This window comes from Thalassophryne amazonica, chromosome 8, assembly GCF_902500255.1.
Source record: "Thalassophryne amazonica chromosome 8, fThaAma1.1, whole genome shotgun sequence".
Classification (NCBI taxonomy): domain Eukaryota; kingdom Metazoa; phylum Chordata; class Actinopteri; order Batrachoidiformes; family Batrachoididae; genus Thalassophryne; species Thalassophryne amazonica.
This window is the reverse complement of record NC_047110.1, coordinates 113691545-113707599: the sequence shown is the minus strand read 5'-3', so window position 1 is coordinate 113707599 and position 16055 is coordinate 113691545. Positions and strand designations below refer to the sequence as shown.

General features: G+C 45.8%; 1 protein-coding gene across 1 annotated transcript in view; it reads left to right on the top strand.

Annotated features, from left to right (window-relative positions):
* The first annotated feature begins 6390 nt into the window (after positions 1 to 6390).
* faap24 (FA core complex associated protein 24) overlaps positions 6391 to 16055 on the top strand; it is a 30987-nt gene continuing 21322 nt past the window's right edge. Inside the window, exon 1 of the mRNA XM_034177303.1 lies at positions 6391 to 6575. Within this exon, the coding sequence (XP_034033194.1) occupies positions 6470 to 6575 (106 nt within the window). The 5' untranslated portion in view covers positions 6391 to 6469. The remainder of the gene's footprint in view (positions 6576 to 16055) is intronic.

The window sequence follows — 16055 nt, the reverse complement described above, 5'->3', positions numbered from 1 at the left end:
TAACAGTGACAAATCAGCTGACCTGAGTGAGCGTGAAGGGACATATAAATGGAGCAGGTCAGACAGATATAGCGGTGCAAGGCCATGAAGACATTTAAAAACAAATAAAAGAATTTTAAAATCAATTCTAAAACAAACTGGGAGCCAATGAAGTGAGGCCAAAACTGGTGTAATGTGTTCGCACCTTCTAACACCAGCCAAAGGTCAAGCAGCAGCATTTTGCACCATCTGTAGGCGAGTAAGCAGAGTCTGATTCAGCCAAATATAAAGTGCTTTGCAATAGTCCAGACGATTAGTGATAAAAGCATAGATTAAAATCTCAAAATGATGCCGTGAAAGAAATTGCTTCACCTTGGCCAGTTGTCTAAGTTGACAGAAACTAGACTTGACTACTGACCTAATCTGAGCATCAAATTTAAGATCACTGTCCAGTTTTACACCCGGGTTTATTGCTGTCTGTGGCAAATACTGACTCATGGGACCCAGATCAACATTGATTTTGGAAGTGTCACTAGGTCCAAACAGCAAAACCTCAGTCTTTTTATCATTCAGGTGTAGAAAATTTATGGACAGCCATGCCTCAATGTCACCAATGCACTCTAGGAGATCGTTCGCAGAGTATGCATTTTGCTGCTTCAGGAGCATATAAATTTGACAGTCATCAGCATAAAAATGAAAAGACATATCATGTCTCCTAAAAATCGATCCCATTGGGAGTAGATACAGAGAAAAAAGAAGCGGACCAAGTATGGAGCCTTGAGGCACCCCACATATAAGGGGCATTGCACAAGATTCAACTGTTGGGAAAGGGTCGTAACACGGACCCGCAACAGGGGGCGCAAATGAACGGACAATGGATAAGACAAAGAGTAACAATTTAATGTTGTGAAACGCACAACTAAATACAGACACAGATAATGCCAATTGTACACAAGGTGACGTGCGGGCAGGCTCGAAGATAGGAGACCTCTGGCGATCGGAGAGCCGGGACCCACACAGCTTCCACCACCAACGGCCTGAAGAACACCGGAGCCGCCAAGTCCTGAGTCCCCAGGTGGTCACCGTCTTCTGTTGCAGACCCTGGTACTGCTGGCAGAAGATGACAAAACAGTTATGGTGAGTGTGTATCCACACACCCAGTAATCCTTCTTCTACAGGTCTTCGCGGAGGGAAAACCTCCACCTCCGATACAGAATCACCCGTGCAGCTCCTGACAGTTGCTCCTTGGATGGAGTGAGAGGCGAAGACGTCGCAGACTCTCACTGCACGCCAATCCAATTACAGACTTCAGGAATACGGCTGCACACAGAACAATAATTAGTCTTCAGAAAGTATGAAATGCAGAGAATTACCTTCGACGGTAGTTGATTTCTCGGCGAGGAGGTGGAGTAATGATCCGGCTTTTGTAGAGATGGTGGTGATTGGTGACAGCTGGTGTAAACGAGTGACAGCTGTCACTCTCTGTCTCTGCGCCCTCTCATGCTTGAAGCCCGCACTCCAAGCAGGGCGCCGACTGGTGGTGGTGGGCCAGCAGTACCTCCTCTTCAGCGGCCCACACAACATCAACAGCTCCAATACGGACACAAAAACTTCTCTCTGATAGGTAGGATCTAAACCAGTCTAAAACAACACCCTTAATGCCCACCCAGTTTTCCAGGCAAGACAAGAGGATCTGATGGTCCACTGTATCGAAGGCTGCTGTTAGATCCAACAGGACCAAAACAACACAGTGACCAGAATCAGTAGCAACACAAATGTCGTTAAAAATCCGCAGCAGTGCCGACTCAGTACTGTGACGGGATTTAAAACCAGACTGAAACAATTCCAGGGAGTCATTTAAAAAACAACTCAACTGGCAGTATACAGTTTTCTCCTAAATTTTAGAGAGAAAAGGAAGTTTGGAAATTGGCCTAAAATTGGAACGTTCAGGAGAATCTAAGCCAGATTTCTTAATAAGTGGGGTCACCACTGCATTCTTGAAACTGTCGGGCACTATACCATTAACCAAACTCCCATTAATAATATTCAGTACAAATGGTGCCAACATGGAAAAAGCCTCTTTAAGAAGACGAGGTGGCAAAGGGTCATTTGGAGAACCAGCAGGCTTCATATGATCAATAATATCTCTCAAAGACGGCAAACTGACAGACTCAAACTGGTCAAAAACAGCTGAGCATGTCACAGAGATAGAAGGGTCATAAGCAGGAGAACTAATGAGGGCCCTAATACCAGCAACCTTTTGAAAAAATTCTCACACAATTCAGTGGAGCTCTCCAGACAATCCAGTTGTGGTGCATTTAAAACAGAATTTACAGTCTTAAAAAGAACACGAGGATTATGACAGTTCGAAGCAATAACATCAGAAAAGTACTTAAATTTAGCAGCCTTCATAGTTTTCTGATTAAAAACGCCAACAGTCACGCAGTAACTGGAAAGACATCTGAGACCTGTCCTCCTTCCACTTTCACTCAGCTCTCCTACACTCGCCCCTGACAGTGCGCGTAACATCATTCATCAAGACTCAGATCAAGGTTTGGAAGATCTAAGTTTCCATGGAAGTACAGTATCTAAGACAGTCTGACAGATCAAGTTGAATTGAGAGGTGAAGGTGTCAACATCTAAATTAAAACCGAGACAGTCAGAAGAGCTGATCACAGCACTAAAAGCAGTGGAGAACAGAGCGGCAGTGGAAGAATTAAAAACACAACAGCGCTGAGTTGGAGCGCAAGATTTCACCATATGACAAAAAGGAGGCATGTCAAAAAGAATAGGCATATGGTCCGAAAAAACAGCATCATAAACCTCTAAATTAGAAACAGTAAAATCGATCGAAAGAATTGTGCAGTATAGAACGTAGGACATAAAATACACTGTAGCATCTGGTAGCAACTTTATATTTGTAGCATCTTCATATGTGCAATATCCCGTGTGCTTTATTTATTTATTGTATGTTGTGTATATACAGATACAGAGAGAGTTATCAATAGTTTTTTTTTTGATCACTATCACACACCTTGGACTTTTGTTCTATGCTTTTCTTCTGTTTTTATTTATTCATGCAGTGCATCGATATTTCATTCTGTGACAGCATCTGTGATGTTTTTTACTGAAGGACAATAAAAACAAGTCAAAGTCTGGTTCACCTTTTCTACCACAAGACGGTGAACATGACTACAGATTGCTGTATCACACACGTTGCTCAGAAAAAGGGATTGAAAAGCACAAGTCACTGGCTGTTTAATTCCATCAGTCATTAATTTTGGTGTATTTGTGGCAGTGGAACAGAGTAAGGTCTTTGTAGATAGAAGATGTGACGTTTGCCATGGTACCAGGCAGGGTCAGAGACCTTCTCCAAGTTTGGGTTTTCCAGATAATGTAAAACGTATTGGAATGTCTGCTGCTGTATCTGACCCTGAGCTTTGATAAATGGTAATAATTTAAAGCTAATGATGGTTTCCAGGTCTGCCATGGTGGCGTTACACAGCTGATGGACACTGGAGAAGTGCTGCAGCAGGACCACACTCCAGTGATCTGCTGGACCAAAGGCAGGATCAGTGGATCCACCAGCTGAGAAGAAGCTCTCCTGAAAGGGTTTTCTCTGCCCTCCCCTTGAACCTGGAGGACATCATCACACATATTGGAGATTCAGCAGCAGGTCCAGGAAACCTCTGCTTCCTTCCCTTTAATGCCACAGTCCTCAGTTTGGTTTTATTTTTAATGTGGTGAGTGCAGAAAATGCACTCGTCTTCAGTTTCCTTTCATAGAAGAACTAGAAGGCTGACCCTCTATAACATGTCTGTTGCAAGATCTGCCATCACTGCGGAAAATGAGCACTCCAGCCCCACAGTTAAATGTCCTCAGACAGCTTGGAGCCGGAGTCACAGACGTGCACAGGTGTTGTTGTAATACTGTTAAGGTGTAACTTATGGTATGTGCAACTTAACAGCATTCCAACGTCTGTGCATGCAAAACAAATAATGCATGTGCGATCCAAACAAATCAACCCCTTGAACAAGCACATTGGCAACAGTGGTAAAGGAAAAACTCCTGCAGATGTTTTTTGATTACAGGACAAAACCTCAAGCAGACCAGAATCAATGATGTGACCATCTGCTTTGAACATACTACCAGTAACAAATTTCAAACATACAAGGACAGAAATGCTGCAGCTCAGCAATCCATGCATCAAGGGTTCAGGTGCAAAACCCAGTAGGTCCAAAACCACAAATGTTTATCTGAGGCTGATGTGCGTGCACAATATTAAAGAATTTGAATTTACTTTCATTTCACTTATGGAGACTGGTGCATTTGCTAATAATTTCCTCTGGTTTCTCATTTAAACTGCATTTTTATCCATGTTTAAAAAAGAACATACTGGATTTTGCATCTGAAGCCTTCATGAACAGAGTCCAGTGGTCACAATGACTGAAGGCTGAGAACATGTCGAGCTATGGCAAGCCAACAGTATGGCAGCGTGACTGACAGTGGCGTATTCGTGACACTGTTGGCTTGAAAAATTGGTAGTACAAATGGCAAGTCTGTGTTCTATAAAGTCTTAGTCTGACTTGCTCTGTGAATATCTCTGAGACCGTCCAGGCTTCATCGAAAACAACACTGAAGTCACAAAAATACGTGAAACAGTTATTTGAAACTGATTATTTTTATGAATGATTTTCCCTTAAATTGAGAAAAAAAATCGGAATTACCCAACTGGTCAGTGAAGCTTCTTCTAGTCACAGCGTAAAGTATAACGGTAAAGTAAGTAAGTAAGTATAACGGTAAGTTGACCCGTTCAGTGACGGCGCTGCTGACGACCTGCCGGCACACAGTCACGCCACGAGTCCGCCGTCTGGTTTCCTTTGTCTCTGTTTTCTCTTCAAGCGTCTGGCTTCCTGTCTGGGTGGAGCCTTTTAAGTGATGCAGCCCACCTGTGACCGTTTGACCTGGTAGCCCGGACCTGACCTGTTCCCGAGGGTCTGGACTGTAAATAGCTATAGCTTTGGTTTATTCTGATTTATTTCACAGTAACTATTTAATTTTTATCTCCTACTACCAGTACTTTATATTTACTCTTAAGAGGTAATTTGTCATCTTTGTGAAACTGTTCAGATCTTTTGATGACATACAAATCATTTTAATCATAAATGTTTGCAGTGATTGGTTCCAAAAAAACCCCAAAACAAAACAAAAAAATGCTTCCTAAATGTGATTATTGCCTCATAAAGAGTGATTTATGAGGTATTTGTTTTCCAGGTGATACACAAAGTAGGTCTATGTACTCTGTTGTTGTGGTAACTGAGTCGTGACCCAGACGTTCTGATCTTTTTTCTTAAGGCCACAGTGAAATAAATGGACTTCGCAGAAATGTCACATTATTTGGATTTGTTTATTTATTTATTAGTGTGTTGTTGAAATGTCTCACTGCTGCCTTGTTACTGGCCTAAAATATTTGTAACATATTTATAACAGATTTTTAGTTAAATTGGGGATTTGTTGTTGTTTGTTTGTTTGTTTGTTGCTGTTTCAGGCTGTTTCTGTTGCTAGTTTTTATTTAACTGACAGATGTTCCCAGACTTGGATAAGATGACAGAGCGTTCCAACTGCAGAACAACAAATCATCTGGTGGAGGATAATTTAGTGACAAGTTGGTATGTTGTAATAACACGAAAAGTTTCAGGTTGTGATACTGAGTTTTTTTTGTGTGTGAGAGAGATGTGAATACTTTTCTGATTAAAAATAGTAAATGCTAGGCAACAATAATTTTGTTTGTCTTAAACTTTTCTTTGTGGAGAGCATGCAGACACACTGCAGCCAGTTCTACATTTTAAATTACCTCACTTGTAATAAGGCATCGGTCAGGAGGAAGTCAAGACTTTAGGCTCCTTAAACAGCTTCAGTGAGACTGTTTGTCAGGACATGTTTCATTTATGGAGACATGTGTCCACTGCTCTTTGAGATATTGTCCACTGACAGGCTGAGGACAGATCAAATACCAAAAACTCCAGATCACATTGGAGGGAAACAGGAAAAACTGAAGCTACCACACAGAACCAAAAGTGTTAAGAAGATTCTAGTCTTGAATCAAAGGTTGCTTTGACTGGGTGTAAACCTGACCTCTCAGCATGACAACAAAAGATATTTTTGCTGGTTTCGATTGATCCATTGTCCTCAAAATAAATACAAAAAATGACATCATAAAAATATGGCTACTTTTGGGAGGGTGGACCGTGTTTTATGCCTGGGTGGTTGCGTTCCAGGAGTCAAGACTATTCTTTTGTACATTTTAATTTGTTAGTTTCTATTTAAAAAAGAACCCTCCTGTCCTCCAGGGGGCGAAGTGAAGGTATCTGCTCTTCTCGGCCCTAAACCAACTGAACAGTGCACACGAAAAAAGTTTGTTTATTTTAGCTAACGGTTAGCATTAGTGTGCCTGATTCCAACATTGTTCTCAGCCATTCACGAAATAAAAATGAATTTTCCGACGAGAAGTAAAGTGCTGAACGCGGTTCCTCCTTACGGACACATTATTGCCAACGACAAATGGAGAAACGCCTCACTTATTCAACACTTAATGGGTAAGTACAAAAAATAATTTAAAATGCATAAAACGTACATTTCCGAGGATAACAGACCAGAAACTCACTTTCATTGCAGCCGTCAGAAAAATAGGCGCAGCAACCGAGAAAACTAACGTTTATTATAAATCAGGAGCCTGTTAAGAGTTTTCTGTTTGGGGGTTAACTCGAGCCCGTTTCAGAAAGTGAACTAAGTTAACCTCAAGAGTCAGTTACCATGGTAACGTAGCCTGTGAACTCGGTTTTCTCCCTCTTACAGCTGTTAAACGTCCTGTGAGGATGAGCATTATCTGAGTGTACTTTAAAGTACTTTTTGGCATGACCTTTGGAGTACTCAAGTTGTCTTAAAGCTGAATGTTTTGGGACGATCAACAACCATATGTGTGTCCCACACACACTTAATTGGCTAACACTTAACTCTGTTTATGAAATGATGCTCGTCCTCCAGCCTTTAGCCTGACGTAGTCAGCATATTCGACATGCGCTGATTAACCTCACAGTGTGACAGGTCCTTTAGTTTTACCAGTTTGAATTTTATTCTTATATTTCATTTTCAGCTGCTTCCAAGTCCTTTTTTTCAGGTATAGAATTGCACCTAAATGCAATAAATATTTCTGAGACAGACTGGCATTCTGTCTAGGCTGAATCCCACGTCATGGCCTGGTCACACTGCATACAAAGATTCCTGAACGAAGGGAAAAAAGTAAAGTCACAAAACGAAAGGAACAAACGAAACCGAAGCTAACGTTCATCTCACGCTTTAAACAAAACGCAGCTGGAGCCTCTGCTGCAGCAGTGTGTGTCTGCATCTCTGTGTTCCAGGAGTTGGTGCTGGGACAGAGCTCAGTTGCAAACAGAACCGCGTAATCTGACCCACTGTGGAGATCTGTGCACAGGTTGCTGAATCCACCTGCTCTGGTTCCTTGTCCAAACAAAAGAGGATGATCTCCTTCATCAGAATCCTCACTGATTCAAACTCTGAGGACACGCTGCACACTCCATCTGAAGCACTTGCTCATCATTCATAAGATGCCTCATTTTTACAAAACAAAAACACCACCACACTAACCACACACACTAAATACTCATCAGACTCATCAATACTAAAAAATACACACTGCAAATATTTCTCAAATCTCTCAAATACCAAAACTCTGATCGCTGTCTGTACACCCAAAATGCGCGCATGCAAGACACAGCGCTAGCCAGCTAGCTATGTCTCACGCTCTCTTTGCCTTTTTTTTTCAAAACCCTGCTGTTTCTGATCTTGACGCGCTTTACCTTCTTCATATGTCACACCTCTGTGGATCAAAGCTATTCACACGCAAATGTCTGCTGCTGCTGGAAGTTTTTCTACATTTGATGGCTCAAAGTCACGCTGCTGTAAACTGTCGCCTGGTTTTCACAAACCGAGGCGCAGTTCTCTCTGAGAGATCGCAGCAGATGACAGGAAATATAATTACATCGTGTCAGCCCTTAGCGCCAAGTAGGGCTGGGTACCGAACTTTTTTTTTGTTTTTTTGTGGCACTGACCGAAATGCTTCGGTAGTACCGAGTAATGAAACATGCCTTGTCTTTAAGGTGCCAAGTTTAGGTACCCAGAGATTAATCACGTGCAAAAAGAGCGGTCCACAGCTGTCCTCCTCTGAGCATACAAGTCCACCTGTGGACGTTAGAGAGCACAAGCAGCCATATTCAAAATCTCCACCACCGGACTCCATTTCAACTGCAACTTAATACGTGCATCGTTTTGAAGCAACGAAGCACTGTTCCGACCAACTGCTTCGGTTCTTTGCTTCGCTGCTTTTCAGAAGCGGCAAATCTGCTTCTTAACCCCTCTCAGAGCCATTGAAATATGTCAATCATGAGTCACTTTTGTGTGGATTGAAGTCACTAACTGGGACTCCTGTCTTGTTGCGAGAAAGAAACGTTCCATTGAAACTGCTCCAAACACTCTCTCTGCCGAGCGAGTCACATTAGAAAGATAGAGTCCGGTCGGAATTAATAACTTCAAAGTGAATCGACGTTTAAATCAAATGACACCTCTTTCCAAATGTTGTAATACAAACAATAAACTGCAATTGATCAAAAGTTTTTTCCTCCCAAAATGAGACGTTCTGTGCTGATGTGCAGCAGCCAGCTGAGCTCAGCTCAGATTCTATGGAGAGACATTCATGCAAAAATGTCTGAAAGGAAATGCTTCTTTTGCACTGGAAATTATTTGTTGCTTATTTTTTCTGTAAGAAAACTGCTTGGAGTGGAAAATTACCAAAGCTGAAAAATACAACTCAACATTTGTCCTATGTGTAATGTAATTTTCTTTTGTTAGAATTGTTCTTATAAAATTGGTATCGAAAAAAGTATCGTTCAGGAACCGGTATCAAAATTGGTACTGGTATTGAAAATTTTTGATTGATACTCAGCCCTAGCGTCACAGAAACAAACGAGGCTGATTGCGCTCCTGCGAAGCCCTCTGCTGCTAACAAATACACAGCCACCAACAATCCTGTCAGCAGTCAGCAACTCCACAGAAACAAGGCTGATCACGCTCCTGCAGAGCCCCCCCGCTGCAAACAAATATGAAGTGATCAAGGATCACCTCCTCAAAACTTTTGAACTGTCATAGGTGGAAGGTATTTGTTGAAAATGGTTTCTGGTAGCTTTTAAAAAGTTTGTTGGAGCCAGATTAAAAATGTTTGTGAATTTAGGAAAAAGTTAAAACTTTAAAAGCATTGAAAAAAACAAAATAGCCGACAGAAAAGGAGAGTTGCTTTTCTATAAATTCGCTATTAATTTGAAAAGTTCAGCTCGGAAGGTCTCTTAAAAATTCAAAAGACTTGCCACACCTTAAAGCGTCAGGTTAAAACTTTGTTATCAAAAAAGAACAAAAAATGAATGCCACATGGCAGCTTTACCTTAGCTTAGCAATGGAGCCTTGGCCCAAGAATAACAATTAAGTGTTTAAGAAAAGAAGAGAGAGAGAACAGCAGGGAGGACGCAGAGAGAAGAGCCGCACGACTCTGTTCTAACTTTTTAAAGGGGACTGATGTCACCAAACTCCACCCATTTAGGGTGTGTAATCGCACAGAAACTTCATGTGGTCACAGTGCAGACACAAATGATTCAGTTATTTAAACACTAACTATTTTGTTATACTATTGTTCTAAGACACTCGAATTGATACACATTATTAATCGTCACTTAAACACATCCTTTGGATAAACCAGAATAGTTCACCATCAACAATATTGATAATACAGAAAGATCACACATCAGTTAAGAAGCACATGTCAATTGAATGGAATGATTATATGCAAAGCATTTTGTTTGATGAATCAATACCAACACCATTAGAAGTCTTTATATATGTGAATCAAAGAATACTGATGCAATTCTTTTATTTTAAAAGAATGTCTTCACTTAAACCTAAAAATAATAGCTGTTATCAAGACAAGGTTTTATGGCCATGTGTTACCATGGGGAAGGAATATCATCATGCAGTCTTGAGAGGGTCTGGCCTTGGCGTGAGGCCATAGAAGTGGGTTCTTCGGGCCTGGACAATTTCAGATTCTGACATGAAGCCATTACAATGTCATGTAAGTCATAGTGACCAAAATTTAACCGTTAAAAAGGCAAGGGCTCCCCTTTGAAGAACTTTGAATTACAGTTTTGTTTTGCTGTGAGTCCCAGTGTTGGCCCATGGGGGATGTCTCCAAGCTTATCTTAAGATCTCCAGATGACTTAGGAATTTCTCAACTGAGAGAGAAAACACAGTCTTTTGTCTGCAGTTCTAAACTCATGTTTTTGTTGAGACAGCATTAATGTATTTATTTAATTAGGGTGATATGAGGCCATGCGCTACAGTACTTAGGGGTTAACATAACCAAATCACCAGAGTTATTGTATGGGGTTAACAACAATGCACTTAATGAACATTTGAAAAAGGATTTGGAGAAATGGTCCACCTACCCACTGGATTTCGCTAGTAAAATAAGTGTGGTGAAGATGAATAGAGTGCCCAGACTTCTGTACAAAATGGTGTCTAGATTCATATGGGGTGGTGAGAGGGCAAGAATACGCCTCTCCACACTTCAGCTACCAAAAGATAGAGAGGGAATGTCTCTTCCGAATCTGAAACTGAGACCTTTGTGTTATTGGTGTGATAGTACTTTTGAAGCATGGTGGAAGGATATTGAGACGTGTTCCTGGCTATAAGATTCAAAGTATTCTTGGAGAGAATCATTTGAACAACTCTCTAAGAAATAAATTAGACCCTGTCACTGTATTCTCATTAGAGATACGGTTCTCCCTGGTAAAACAATTAAAATTGAAAACTAATCAAAAATTGAGGTGGATTGCCATAGATAAGGACTTCAGGCCAGGGACACATTACTCAGTGTTTAAAGAATGGATGAGTAAAGGTTTGGCAGCCTATCGTGTGGCTACTAAAAACAATAGGATGAGGAGTTTTCAAGAACTCAAAGACACTTTCAACTTGAAAATCAGGATTTGTTTAGGTAGTGTCAACTGAGGGACTATGATAATAAAGCAATTAGAAAGGTTGAATCTGAGGGACGTAATCCAATTATTGAAATAATTTGTGGAGCTTACCGCCAAAAGATTACCAGGATGCTCTCCAGACTTTATAATATTCTTATGAGTAATTTGAAGCATACATCACTCTATGTAGAAACTAATGTTGTGTGGGCCGCTGAAGAGGAGGTACTGCTGGCCCACCACCACCAGAGGGCACCCTGCCTGGAGTGCGGGCTTCAGGCACCAGAGGGCGCTGCCACCTCACAGGAGCAGCCGGGGTGACAGCTGTCACCTACGACAGCTGTCACCAATCATCTGATCCGCATCGGTATATCAGCAAGACGTCATCTCCACCTCTTTGCCGAGATATCGCTCTACCGAGGAGGTAACGTACTCAGCCAATTGTGTTGTCTTCTTGACAGTAATACTTTGTTGCTTTTGTGCAGATAGTGAGTAGAACAGCTGGAGTCTGTATTTGGACCTTTTGGATAAGTACTCACATTCCTGCACTAACCAGCATTTTCCTGACGAGAGGTGGAGGTGGTTTTTCCACCATACGTGTTGCTGGGTGCAGGCGCACCCACATCTGACTGTTTTTGTTCCTCGCCAGCAGTACCAGATCCGACAAGCAGAGGCAGTGGCCACCTGGGAGTTCGGGACTTGGCGGCTCCAGTATTCCCGGGGTTCGGTGGCGGAGGAAATCGTGTGGTTCCGGTTCTGCTTTGGACAGACGTCTTCTATCTTCGAGCCTGCCCACATGACACCTTTGTGATTTGACTTTATTGTCTACTATTGTAATCTGTCGTGTTTGTTGTGCTTATTTCACAACAGTAAAAGTGCTATTTGACTTCCTCCATTGTCCGTTCATTTGCGCCCCCTGTTGTGGGTCCGTGTTCCTACACTTTCACAACAGGATATCTCAGCCAACGTCATGGATCCCGAGGGGCGTCAACCGGCTGTTGACCGGCCAATGGAAGAACAGGGCGCACAGGCGTCCGCAGGAGGAATGATCGGTGAGTTGCAGCGAATCCTCACCGCCTTCACGGCTCGGTTGGATCTAATGACCGAGCAGAACGTCCTCCTTAACCGCAGGGTGGAGGCTCTCGCCGCACAGGTGGAAGCGCGCCCTCAGGGCGCTGCTGCGGCTCTCCCTCCTGTCGACCCTGTGCGTAACAGTGACGTTCCACAGGTCGTTCAGCGACCCCTCCCACCTTCCCCGGAAGCATACATAAGCCCTCCAGAGCCATACGGGGGTTGTGTGGAGACGTGCGCGGACTTTCTTATGCAGTGTTCGCTCGTCTTCGCACAACGTCCCGTCATGTACGCGACTGATGCTAGCAAAATAGCTTATGTGATAAATCTGCTTCGCGGTGAGGCACGCGCTTGGGCTACAGCGCTCTGGGAGCAAAATTCACGGCTCCTTCAGACATATGATGGGTTTGTGAGGGAGTTCAGAACAGTGTTCGATCACCCAAATAGAGGAGAGACCGCTTCAGCCGTGCTGCTGTCAATGAGACAGGGGCGCCGAAGCGCAGCTGCTTATGCAGTCGACTTCCGCATCGCGGCTGCGAGGTCCGGCTGGAATAGCACTGCCCTCCGCGCCGCCTTCGTAAACGGACTGTCGTTGGTCCTGAAGGAGCACCTGGTGGCTAAGGACGAACCGCGGGATTTAGATGGGCTTATTGATCTCGTTATACGATTAGACAATCGGTTAGAAGAACGGCGTCGGGAACGAGAAGAAGGGCGTGGCCAGGCACGCGCCGTCCCTCTCCCTTCCAGCTCCGACTGAGCTCCGCCCTCCCCATGCTCCACGGCCTCTACGCTCCGTGTGGTTACAGCTCCCCCTGCTGATGAAGCTATGGACACGAGCAGGGCCACATTTAGACCACCAGATAGACAGAGTAGGCTGGTCCGCGGAGCGTGCTTTGTTTGTGGCTTGATAGAGCATCAGGAGAGGGACTGCCCCGAGCGGTTAAACACCAACGCCCGCCCCTAGAAACTGGGCTAGGGTGGGCCAAGACATTCACGTGGGACACACCCATATTGCCACACGACTCCCAGTTACAATCCTTTATGAGGATTTAACCCTTCAGGCCCCAGCACTGGTGGACACGGGCTCTGAAGGGAATTTGCTAGACAGCAAATGGGCCAGGGAGGCAGGGCTCCCTCTGGTGGCACTTACTTCACCTGTGCAAGTATGGGCACTAGATGGCTCCCTACTCCCTTTAATCACACATAAGACACCTCCAGTAACTCTGGTGGTGTCAGGGAACCACCGGGAGGAGATCGAGTTTTTTGTGACTCCTGCCACCTCCCGTGTGATTCTCGGGTTCCCCTGGATGTTAAAACACAATCCCCGGATCGATTGGCCGTCCGGGGTAGTGGTTCAGTGGAGCGAGACCTGCCATCGGGTATGTTTAGGTTCCTCGGTTCCTCCCGGTTCCCAGGCTAAGGAGGAGGTCAGAGTCCCGCCCAATCTCGGGACAGTGCCGGTGGAGTACCATGACCTTGTAGACGTGTTCAGTAAGGATCTGGTGCTCACCCTTCCCCCGCACCGCCCGTACGATTGTGCCATTGATTTGGTTCCAGGCGTTGAGTTTCCATCCAGCAGGCTATACAACCTCTCACGACCTGAGCGCGAATCAATGGAGACCTACATCCGGGACTCTTTAGCTGCCGGGTTGATCCGGAATTCCACCTCCCCGATGGGTGCATGTTTCTTTTTTGTGGGGAAAAAGGATGGCGGACTACGTCCATGCATTGATTACAGGGGGCTGAACGAAATCACGGTTCGCAACCGATACCCATTGCCCTTGATGGATTCAGTGTTCACGCCCCTGCATGGAGCCCAAATGTTCACTAAGCTAGATCTTAGAAATGCGTATCACCTGGTTCGGATCCGGAAGGGAGACGAGTGGAAGACAGCATTTAACACCCCCTTAGGTCACTTTGAGTACCTGGTCATGCCGTTCGGTCTTACAAACGCCCCCGCGACGTTCCAAGCATTGGTTAATGATGTCTTGCAGGATTTCCTGCACCGATTCGTCTTCGTATATCTGGACGATATACTCATCTTTTCTCCGGATCCTGAGACCCATGTCCGGCATGTACGTCAGGTCCTGCAGCGGTTGTTAGAGAACCGGCTGTTTGTGAAGGGCGAGAAGTGCGAGTTCCACCGCACTTCTTTGTCCTTCCTGGGGTTTATCATCTCCCCTAACTCCGTCGCTCCTGATCCGGCCAAGGTCGCGGCGGTGAGAGACTGGCCCCAACCTACCAGCCGTAGGAACTGCAACAGTTCCTCGGCTTTGCAAATTTCTACAGGAGGTTCATTAAGGGCTACAGTCAGGTAGTTAGCCCCCTGACAGCCCTGACCTCTCCAAAAGTCCCCTTCACCTGGTCGGATCGTTGCGATGCCGCGTTCAAGGAGTTGAAACGGCGCTTCTCGTCTGCACCCGTTCTGGTGCAGCCCGATCCTAGTCGCCAGTTTGTGGTTGAAGTGGACACCTCGGACTCAGGGATAGGAGCTGTGCTTTCCCAGAGCGGAGAGACCGATAAGGTCCTTCACCCGTGTGCCTATTTTTCCCGCAGGTTGACCCCGGCCGAACGGAACTATGACGTCGGCAATCGAGAACTCCTTGCGGTGAAAGAGGCTCTTGAAGAGTGGAGACATCTGTTGGAGGGAACGTTCGTGCCATTCACGGTTTTCACTGACCACCGGAACCTGAAGTATATCAGGACCGCCAAGCGGCTGAACCCCAGGCAAGCCCGCTGGTCACTGTTCTTCGGCCGTTTTGACTTCCGGATCACCTACCGTCCCGGGACCAAAAACCAGAGATCGGATGCCTTGTCCCGGGTACATGAAGATGAAGTCAAAACGGAGTTGTCGGATCCACCGGAACCCATCATCCCGGAGTCCGCTATCGTGGCCACCCTCACCTGGGACGTAGAGAGAACCGTCCGGGAGGCCCTGGCACGAAGCCCGGACCCCGGAACTGGGCCGAAGAACAGACTTTACGTCCCACCAGAGGCTAGGGCTGCAGTTCTGGACTTCTGTCACGGCTCCAAGTTCTCCTGTGATCCGGGGGTGCGAAGAACCATGATGGCAGTTGTCCGGCAGCGCTTCTGGTGGGCGTCCCTAGAGGCCGACATCCGGGATTATATCCAGGCCTGCACCACCTGCGCCAGGGGCAAGGCTGACCACCGCAGGGCATCGGGACTGCTCCAGCCGCTGCTCGTGCCTCATCGCCCCTGGTCCCACATCGGCCTGGATTTTGTCACGGGCCTCCCGCTGTCCCAGGGCAACACCACCATCCTCACGATAGTGGACCGATTCTCCAAGGCGGCCCACTTCGTGGCCCTCCCGAAGCTCCCGACTGCCCAGGAGACAGCGGACCTCCTGGTCCACCACGTCGTCCGGCTGCATGGGATTCCAACAGACATCGTCTCCGATCGCGGTCCCCAGTTCTCCTCGCAAGTCTGGAAGAGCTTCTGCCGGGAACTGGGGGCCACGGTGAGTCTCTCATCCGGGTATCATCCCCAGACCAACGGGCAAGCAGAACGGGCCAATCAGGAGGTGGAACAGGCCCTGCGTTGCGTGACGGCCGCGCACCCGGCGGCCTGGAGTACCCATTTGGCCTGGATCGAGTATGCCCATAACAGCCAGGTGTCGTCAGCCACCGGCCTCTCCCCTTTTGAGGTGTGTCTGGGGTACCAGCCTCCTTTGTTTCCGGTGGTTGAGGGAGAGGTCGGTGTGCCCTCGGTCCAGGCCCACCTGCGGAAGTGCCGTTGGGTGTGGCGTGCCGCCCGTTCTGCTTTGCTGAGGGCCCGGATGAGGACGAAAGCCCATGCAGACCGTCGGCGGACCCCGGCCCCTACGTATCGGCCAGGGCAGGAAGTGTGGTTGTCAACAAAGGACATTCCATTCAAAGTGGACTCACCTAAACT